The sequence below is a fragment of the Sinocyclocheilus rhinocerous genome, unplaced genomic scaffold (genome assembly GCF_001515625.1).
Source record: "Sinocyclocheilus rhinocerous isolate Xijiao unplaced genomic scaffold, SAMN03320098_v1.1 scaffold2207, whole genome shotgun sequence".
Taxonomy (NCBI): domain Eukaryota; kingdom Metazoa; phylum Chordata; class Actinopteri; order Cypriniformes; family Cyprinidae; genus Sinocyclocheilus; species Sinocyclocheilus rhinocerous.
The window spans coordinates 575,542-585,798 of record NW_015625575.1 but is presented as its reverse complement, the minus strand read 5'-3'; the positions used below and the strand labels follow the sequence as shown (position 1 = coordinate 585,798).

Sequence of the window (10,257 nt, the reverse complement as noted above, 5' to 3'; positions counted from 1 at the left end):
TATTTTGATTTTTTTGCACCGTCAGATTCCAGATTTTCAAATAGTTGTATCTCGGCCATTGATTGTCCTATCCTAACAAACCATACATCAATGGAAAGATTATTTATTCAGCTTTCAGATAATGTATAAATCTCAATTTCGAAATATTGACCCTTGTGACTGGTTTTGTGGTAAAGGGTCACATATATAATTATATATATATATATTATTATAAAGTGTTACCATTATATTAAATGTAAAATTAAAATAAAAGGGGCACCACGATAATTGTGATATAGCTTATTGCAATTATCTAGTCAAAGACTGCAGTTTAATTAAATAACTGTATGCTTCTGAGTCAAGCATAGCGCATTTTGTTATTAGAATGATCAAATATGAATTTATTTTACAGCACAATTGTAATTTACAACAGTAATATATTTCTGTCTTTATTTTTATAAAATACTACTACTAATAATAATAATATGTTTATAGTTTATAATTTTTGCCCACATTATTGAAGTGCTGACTGGTCTTCATAATGTATGGTGTCCTTTCGTTTTTGTCCGTTTTCATCCAGCCTTGACCAAGAAACTCCCTGGAAAGTAAAACATCTCTATTAAACATCATGCAGTGCTACTAAATAGTAAATCACCAACCATTTAAGAATAAAGCACTCTAAAGTAAAGTGATACACTCACTCGTATGGAATATTCCAGAACACAATATGGTCCAGTAGAGTGATTTGTTCTGCTAGTTCCATCGCCGACAGCGACTCAAAGCATTTGACTCTTGGACAGTCGGACTGGAGAACACACAAAATTACACTGAATGAATAAATGACATCTATACGCACAAATCAGAGAGACTTCAGTGCTGCAGTCACACTAACCATGCGCACAATGTCCTCAATCTTCAGCTGTGAATCATCTTGTTCTTCTTGAGAAAGTGCACTGAGGAAAGATGAAAATTACTAAAAGAGTAGTTCGACTAAAAATTAACATTTAAAAAATATAATTATTTACTCATCACATATGATGTATTTTTTTTCCCCATTAAATGCGCATGTTACTATTTAAATCCATTTCACAAAATTGCATAGATTTCCCCCCAAATCTGGGTGTAAAAATTTTTATAATATTACTAAAGATTCCATTTCAAATAAATGCTGTTCTTTTGAACTTTCTATTCTTGAAATAATCCTGAAATTAGTTTCCACAAAAATGTGACCCTGGACCACAAAACCAGTCATAAGGGTCAACTGACACAAGGCATAATATATGGAGCCAGATCGGCCTCAAAAATAATACATTTATAAAACAAAATTCATAAATGCACAGAACAATTTACATTTACAAAATGCGATTCGTAAATTCAAAACACAATTCATAAATACAGAAGTAAAAGCATAAATATTTCCCCAAATGCTCACACAAAAGCATCTTACCTAAATAAATGTAAAATGTTTACACAAATATGTATATATCAAGTTCTTGAATTAATTTCCATCACACATTTATGAATGATGTTACATGTATTTATGGATCGTTGAATCTGCATTTGCAAATCATCACACATGCGTAGACAGCTTTGAATTTGTGTGGTATTTTTGAGACCTTCCTGGCAGGTTAAGATTCATAAATATCTTTTTTTGGAGGATGTTCCGTTCAGCCAATCGCGGTGAGCTTTTAATCCACCAATCAAAACACTCTTTACTGAACAGACTCAAGAAGCTCAACGCTGCGCTTGTACTGTGCATTGTTTCTATGATCGGGTCCTTGATGCAAAGACATTTTAATGGGTGCTCTTTTTTTTTTAGCACCTGATTACAGTTTCTACAAAATCACATTATGATTTATATCGTTCGCACAAAATACAGCTACCTGGTTAGCCTGCTGTCTTATACAGCAAAGTTGCACATACCGTTTATTCAGATCAATCTGTAATGTTATCAAATAAGTGTTAAATGTCCAGATATTTCATTTAATAACAACAATTATGTAATGTGTTCTGTTGTTGTTATTAGTAGTAGTAGGCTATCAGATTCGCAATAACTTTTGATCAGGCATTAAAAACAGCTACCACCACCTAAGGGAGATTTCGAACACGCACAGCGGAGAGATTTCAGCATGGAGGATGAAAACCACACTCAACGAGTGAGTAAAGTCATTTTTTTATCTGATGGCATTTTCTTATGATTATTGCTGGTCGCAATGGTAACTTTAGAACCCACTGACTACAAATCGTATTTAAAATTATGCAATAGTTTAGCATCGAAATCGTTGTTTTACTGATTGTTTATCGCCCATTCATCCTGTGATTACTAAAGTGTTCCTACAAACACCAGTTATAATATAAGAAAGCTGGCGTGGACTAACAACTTTGTAACACTGCACACTTAATTAACTAAAACAACCTTTAACCATAAGAAAATGCCATCAGATAAAAAAAACGACTTTACTCACTCGTTCAGTGTGGTTTTCATCCTCCGTGCTGAAATCTCTTCGCTTGTGTGTTCGTAATCTCCCTTCGGTGGTGATAGCTGTTTTTAATGCCTGATCAAAAGTCATTGCGAATCTGATAGCCTACTACTACTAATAACAACAACAGAACACATTAATAATTGTTGTTATTAAATGAAATATCTGGACATTTAACACTTTACAGACTGATCATAACATTACAGATTGATCTGAATAAACAGGGTATGTGCAACTTTGGTGTATAAGACAGCAGGCTAACCAGGTAGCTGTATTTTGTGCGAACGATATAAATCATAATGTGATTTTTATGGAGCCAGATCGGCCTCAAAAATAATACATTTATAAAACAAAATTCATAAATGCACAGAACAATTTACATTTACAAAATGCGATTCGTAAATTCAAAACACAATTCATAAATACAGAAGTAAAAGCATAAATATTTCCCCAAATGCTCACACAAAAGCATCTTACCTAAATAAATGTAAAATGTTTACACAAATATGTATATATCAAGTTCTTGAATTAATTTCCATCACACATTTATGAATGATGTTACATGTATTTATGGATTGTTGAATCTGCATTTGCAAATCATCACACATGCGTAGACAGCTTTGAATTTGTGCGAAATCTCCGAACCCTTCCTGGCAGGTTAAGGTATTTATGAATTGTGTTTTGAATTTACGAATCGGATTTTGTAAATGTAAATTGTGCTGTGCATTTATGAATTTTGTTTTATAAATGTATTATTTTTGAGGCCGATCTGGCTCCATATAATATGACAGCTGAATAAATAAGCTGTCCAATGATGTATGGTTTATTCTTAGCAATGCATATTACTAATCAAAAATGAAGTTTTTATATATTTACAGTAGGAAATTTACTAAATATCTTCATGGAACATGCTCTTTACTTAATATCCTAATGATTTTTGGCATAAAAGAAAAACTAATAATTTTGACCCATACAATGTATTGTTGGCTATTGCTACAAATATACCCCAGCGACTTAAGACTGCTTTTGTGCTCCAGGGTCACAAATAGTAACTGTTTCAGCATTGATAATAATCAAATGAGCATATTAGAATGATTTCTGAAGGATCATTCATGTGACATTGAAGTAATGATGCTGAAAATTCACCTTTGCATCACAGGAATAAATTAAATTTTTAAATATATTCACATAGAAAACAGATTATTTTAAATTGTAACAATATTACCGTTTTTATCGCATTTTTGAACAAATAAATTCAACCTTACCGACCTTGAACTTTTGAATGCTAGTGTAAGTGCTTCAACTCACTCAAGGATGAGTAGATGAAATAAAATTGGGGTGAACTATCCCACCTTTCAGTGAGACATCAAACTAATTCTCTCAGATGTGTAAAGATTTATCACTCACGCAGCTGAAGCACACAAATGCAGTCGGACTGACAGATAACATGTTCTCCACCTCAGTATGTTAGCTGCGGCCTTCCTCTCCTGCGGCAGAAGATCTGGATCTCGCAGCACCTCCTCCAGCAGAGCGATCACAGCCGTCGTCAGCTCTGCGTTCATCTCAAAGTCCTGCACAGACAAACACAAACACAAACACAGTGCTTCAGGGAGCATGTTCCTGTAATCCATGCACTCCATGAACGTAAACATGACCAACCCAACCATTACTGCTGAAGAAAGGACATGAACATCGGTCAATCTTTATTCGTCCTCTGAGCGAGTAAACCCAGATGCATAGATTTGTACAAATCGGACTCAAAAATGGTGTTTGTGTGCATGTAACTGCTGTTCAAAAGTTTGGGGTCATTAAGATTTTTTTTCAATGTTTTTGAAAGAAGTCTCTTCTGCTCACCAAGACTGCATTTATTTGACCAAAAATACAGTAATCTTGTGAAATAGTATAATTTAAAATGACTGTGAATGACTTCTATTTTGTTATATTATAAAATGTATTTTATTGCTATGATCAAAGCTGAATTTTCATCATCATTACTCCAGACTCCAGTGTCACATGATCTTTTAGAAATCATTCTAAAAGATAAGCAGATTTGACTGGATGCGTGTAGCTGTAGTGCAAAGTGATATGCTGCTCTGTTCCTGACATGAGTTAACAGCGCGGGGCCCTCGGGGGTCCGCTGACATTTCAGCGCAGTCACTGCTGCACATGATGAAGGACTGAAGCACAAAGCAGGTCTGACAAAGGTGTGAGACACGTCACAGCAGCTGTTTGAAACTGGTGGGCCACAGGTCTGTCCTGATGGGGTCACATGCTAAATGCAAATCATAAAATGCAGCTAATAAAATATATAATCATGCATAGGTGGAATAGCATGGTAAATCAACAGTTTGAGTTTAAGGACATTTTGTTTACTTCATTACAATAAGAAATTTTGGTACTTATGTCGGGTCACCAATCACTCTCCAGATACAAAACCAGTTGAGATCCACTGAAGACAGAAAGATTTAGAGTAAATGGAGAAATCTATTTACAAATGAGACCCTAAAAAGCTCTGTTGCTCTGAGACCCTATTGCTCAGTTGAGATCCACTGAAGACAGAAAGATTTAGAGTAAATGGAGAAATCTATTTACAAATGAGAAAATGAAAAATAGCAATATTTTTTACTTTTTTAAGGTAAAGTTTTTCAGGCGCTGGTCAATTTTATTTTGCTTCTATGACACGTCTTATGGATGCTTGTTTCCACTGTGGAATAAAAAAATTAGAAAAACTTTTTAGCTCACAATTCTGACATTTTCTCCTCAGAATTGTGAGTTTACATCTTGCAATTTTTTACTTTTTTTCACAGAATTCTGATTTACATCTCACAATTGTTTTTAAAATCTCATAATTCGGACTTTTCTCTCAATTATGTGTTTTTTTTCTCACAATTTTGACTTTTCTTTATATCTTATAATACTTCTAATTCTTGTAAGTCATAATTGTGAGATAAAAATTTACTTTTTAACTTTTTTTTAATTCTGTGGCTGAGACCAGCTTTCATATGTCTTCAGAATAGTGGAAAGAAAACATCCAATATACACATTTAAGTGTTTATTTTATTAAAAGTGTATATTTTACCACTTGCATATACCGTTTTATTCATAACTATGTTCTGAAAGCTTTTACAGAGGAGTTTGTTCATATATCATTTGCCTGATATATATTTTGACATTTTATTTCCAAAAAATATGGTGAAAATGTCTTTTTTTCTGTCTGTTGACAGTACTTTCTGATTTATAGTGAGATAACTATCTTTTTATATAATATTAAATTTTTTAAAATAGAAATCTAAAATCCCCTCGGCTAAAACCTTTAATATGTCAACAAAACAATAATTTTGAACCTGGCTTAATCCAATGTTCAGATTCATGTTTTGGAAATATAAATGAGTGCTTATTTAATTAGATAATGCATCATTTGCAACATTGCAACAACATTTAAGGAAACTTCGAATACAAAACAACTGATGAAAAAGTATGGTGATATCTATTAGTCAAGATTTTTACCCTATTCACCTGTAATGTCTTACATCCTCCTTGCAAGATGTGTCTCCATTATGACTGAGAAATCACTCAAGGGCAGGACATCAGGATCTAAATAACAGGCTGAAAATGATGCAAAGTCAACAAACCTGCGAGTGTTTGGAAACCCAGTGGCGCAGGACATTGAGCACCCTGTTGGTGGCGGCCCTGTGGATGAGGAACTCCTTGTCGTAGGATTTCTCAGGGTTGGTAAATCCTGAATGAGAGACAGTAGGAGATTTCTGTTAGATGAGGACGAGAAAGCCTCCCCAGAGCCATGTCACGACTCCTCAAAGACCCGATAGGAGATGTGTTTCAGCGGCGAAGGCAGCTGTCATCAGTCATCAGTGTCTCTAACCTTGCGGGCTGCTGTGTCCAGCTGCGGCGGTGGCGATGGCGAAGGCGGACGCGTGGGACACGGCACAGCGGGAGCTCTCGGGAGACTGACCTATGAGAACACGAGCAGAGAAAACAAGTCACCATATCATGGGAAATCTGATTTTCTTGTTTTGAAATATGAGTTTAATCCAGCTAACAGGAAACGCTCTCAGAACATTCTGGCAACAAACATTCTTTCAGTAACGTTAATAGAATGTTTGTTCAAAACTTTAGCACAAAAACATTCTTTATACAATACATCCTTCATGGAACGCGTTTCTTCCAAAACGTTTTAGTTGGAAGTTTGTCTAGCGTTTTTTTTTTTTAAATGTTACATTTCGGAATGTTCAGGGAACATTCAAAGTTAATGTTTGCGAAATTATCAAATGGAATGTTCCTTTAACAAGAAAAACTGTACATTTTGAATGTTCCGAGAACTTAAAGGGATAGTTCACCCAAAAATGAAAATTTGATGTTTATCTGCTTACCCCCAGGGCATCCAAGATGTAGGTGACTTTGTTTCTTCAGTAGAACACAAACAGAGATTTTTAACTCAAACCGTTGCAGTCTGTCAGTCTTATAATGGCAGTCAATGGGCTGCAGCTCATGATGATACATTGAGGTCTTAAGACACGAAACGATCAGTCTGTGCAAGAAACTGAGCAGTATTAATATAATTTTTTACCTCTGATCCACTGCAATGTCCAGCTGTCCTGAGCGCGTTCACAACATCCGGCGCGTGACGCGTGTACGTGCCTCTGGCATAGTAGACATAGATATATATAAGTAGATGCCTCATTAGTGACCGTTTCTATGGGCCATGGGAATCTACTTATATATGTCAACTATGCCAGAGCACGTACACGTGTCACACGCCGGATGTTGTGAACGCGCTCAGGACAGTTGGACATTGCAGTGGATCAGAGGTAAAAAATTATATAAATACTGTTCAGTTTCTTGCACAGACTGATCGTTTCATGTCTTAAGACCTCAATGTATCATCACGAGTAATCAATGAAAATATAATACTGAGAAAGGCAGTACCTGCAGGCGCTCGGTAGCGGAGGTGTCGCGGGGTGGACGGTGAACGGCATGGAGACATGTCTCCTGAATCACTGGACGTGGTCGTCTCAGGAATTAACTTATCCAATGATACTGACTCCAGTACAGCTGTCAGGAACATCATACAACATCAGTCATGTATCTATCTATCTTCACTATCGCACCTAGCCATAAAGTCTGCTTTTTCAAACACTTGGGGAAAAAATGGGTCATTCTGAAGAGCACAGAGAATTCAAGCATGGTGCTGTGATAGGATGCCACCTTTGCAAAAGTCATTCCTGCTAGATATTCCACAGTATTATTGGAAAGTGGAAGTGTTTAGGAACAGCAGCAACTCGGAAGACCACCTAAAGTAAAAGAGTGGGTTACAAGTGCTGAGGCTCAATGCAAATGAGAGTTGAAGAGTTCCAAACTTCCACTGAATTAATATCAGCACAAAAACTGCAACGGGAGCTTTGTGGAATGGGTTTCCATGGCCAAGCAGCTGCATGCAAGCCCCACATCACCAAGTGCAATGGCAACTGCTGAATGAAGTGTGTAAAGCACAGCACCACTGGACTCTGGAGCAGTGGAAACCTGTTGAATGAATTAATGAATGAATGAATACGGCAGCCACAGGACAACGGCGCCAGTGCGCTCACCACACATCAGCTACAGGTGGAGAGGAGAGAGAGTCATAGAGCCAATCAAGTGGTTGGGGATTATTAGGAGGCCATGATTGACAAAGGCCAGGGGGGCAATTTGGCCAGGACACCGGGGTTACACCCCTACTCTTTATGAGAAGTGCCATGGGATTTTTAATGACCACAGAGAGTCAGGACCTCGGTTTAACGTCTCATCCGAAAGACGGTACTTTTTGACAGCATAGTGTCCCCGTCACTATACTGGGGCGTTAGGACCCAAACAGACCACAGGGTGAGCACCCCCTGCTGGCCTCACTAACACCTCTTCCAACAGCAACCTAGTTTTCCCAGGAGGTCTCCCATCCAGGTACTGACCAGGCTCAACCCTGCTTAGCTTCAGTGGGTAACCAGTCTTGGGCTGCAGGGTGATATGGCTGTCTGTGTTCTGTGGGGTGATGAATCGTGCTTCTCTGTTTGAGAGTCTGATGGGTGAGTCTGGGTTTGACGAATGCCAGGAGAACATTACCTGCCTGAATGCACAGTGCCAACTGTAAAGTTTAGGGGAGGAGGGATAATGGTAAGGGGTTGGCCTTGGCCCTTTACTTCAAAATGTCAATGCTTCAGCATATTTTGGACAATGATATGCTTCCAACTTTGAATGCCCTTTCTTATTCCAGCATGACTGTGCCCCAGTGCACAAAGCATGGTCCATAAAGGAATGGTTTGATGAGTTTGGTGTGGAAGAACTTGACTGACCCATACAGAGCCCTAACCTCAACCCCAATGATCACCTTTGGGATGAACTGGAATGGAGATTGTGAGCCAGGCCTTCTTGTCCAACATCATTGCCTGACCTCACAAATGCTTTTGTGACATGGCCAAGTATGGTAACTTGTACACAAAATGTGTGCTCTTTTCACCCATCCAAGTGCACACACAGCAGCAAGTAGAAAACACACACACACCACTGACACACACCCAGAGCACCTCAGTCGTGGGTATTGAGGGTGGAAGAGAGTGCTGTTCATTCATTCCTCACACCTATATTTCCTCTCAGTAATGAGAATCAAACCTGCAACCTTTGGGGTACAAGCCAGACTCTCTAACCATTAGGCCACAACTGCCCCAATAGTGGGATTTAAACACAGGTCTCCAAGATTAAAACACAATGCTTTATTTACTGAGCTACTGAGTCCATGGATGAATGGGCAAAAAATCCCACAGAAACACTCCAAAATGTTATGGAAAGCCTTCCCAGAAGAGTGAAAGCAGTTACAACTGAAAAAAGGGGACCAACTCCATGTTCATATGTATGTATTTAGAATGCAATGTCATTAAATCCCTGTGGGTGTAATGGTCAGGTGTCCCAATGCTTTTGTGCACATAATGCATCTATCTAACTTTCTGTCTATCAATCCATATATCTTATTTTCTATCCAGTATGAAGTGAATTTGCCTTCTAAAGGTTAGAGGACCCAGAACGACTCTCACCTCGTCGAATACTCCGTCGCAGCTTCCCACAGAAGGCATCTATACGCGGCAGCTCCCCGCTCTCCTCTGGGGTGGAGGGGCTGAGCTCGGGGGAGCTGGGGCCCCGGCTGAGGTCCAGAGGGGCCCTGGTGCAGGTGGGTGGAGGGGAGGTGATGCCGGGGGTGTAAGGAGACGTCGAGCTGCTGGCCGCAGAAGAAGTGGCCGTCGACAGGTCCAGAGCTCCACCCTTACAGCTCACAGGAGAGCTGAGGGACAGCTTCCGCGGGTGGATGGGGGAAGAGGTGCACGAGGGGATGGAGACGGGCGGAGGAGAGGAGCACTTGCGATACAGACGGGGGGATTTGTTGTTCAGGTGCTCTCCGCTCCAGGGGCCTTGGTTTGTGGCAAAGAAACGCTCGAGGGACCTGAGCCATCAGCATAAGATGGAAACAAGTGAATAAATGCACCACACAGCCAGATCTGCCCTTACAGAACTATCTATCTATCTATCTATCTATCTATCTATCTATCTATCTATCTATCTATCTATCGTTCTATCCATCGTTTTGTCTGTCTGTCTATCCATCCATCTATCGTTCTGTCTGTCTGTCTGTCTGTCTGTCTATCATTCTATCTATCGTTCTATCCATCTGTCTGTCTATGCAATCCATCCATCCATCCATCTATCTATCGTTCTATCTGTCTGTCTGTCTATCTATCTATCTATCTATCTATCGTTCTAT

At 38.7% G+C, this 10,257-nt stretch overlaps 1 protein-coding gene across 4 annotated transcripts in view; it reads right to left on the bottom strand.

Annotated features, from left to right (window-relative positions):
• Positions 1-10,257, bottom strand: part of LOC107751733 (ras-specific guanine nucleotide-releasing factor 2-like) — a 37,512-nt gene that overhangs the window by 5,250 nt on the left and 22,005 nt on the right. For 2 of the 4 annotated variants that reach the window (XM_016567489.1, XM_016567499.1), the window contains exons 16-23: positions 9,536-9,939; positions 7,404-7,529; positions 6,340-6,429; positions 6,092-6,198; positions 3,867-4,030; positions 872-932; positions 681-784; positions 493-577 (exon numbers count right to left, since the gene is read on the bottom strand). In XM_016567489.1, coding sequence (XP_016422975.1) covers positions 493-577; positions 681-784; positions 872-932; positions 3,867-4,030; positions 6,092-6,198; positions 6,340-6,429; positions 7,404-7,529; positions 9,536-9,939 — 1,141 coding nt within the window. The remainder of the gene's footprint in view (positions 1-492; positions 578-680; positions 785-871; positions 933-3,866; positions 4,031-6,091; positions 6,199-6,339; positions 6,430-7,403; positions 7,530-9,535; positions 9,940-10,257) is intronic. The other 2 variants (XM_016567507.1, XM_016567515.1) reach the window with 1 other exon arrangement.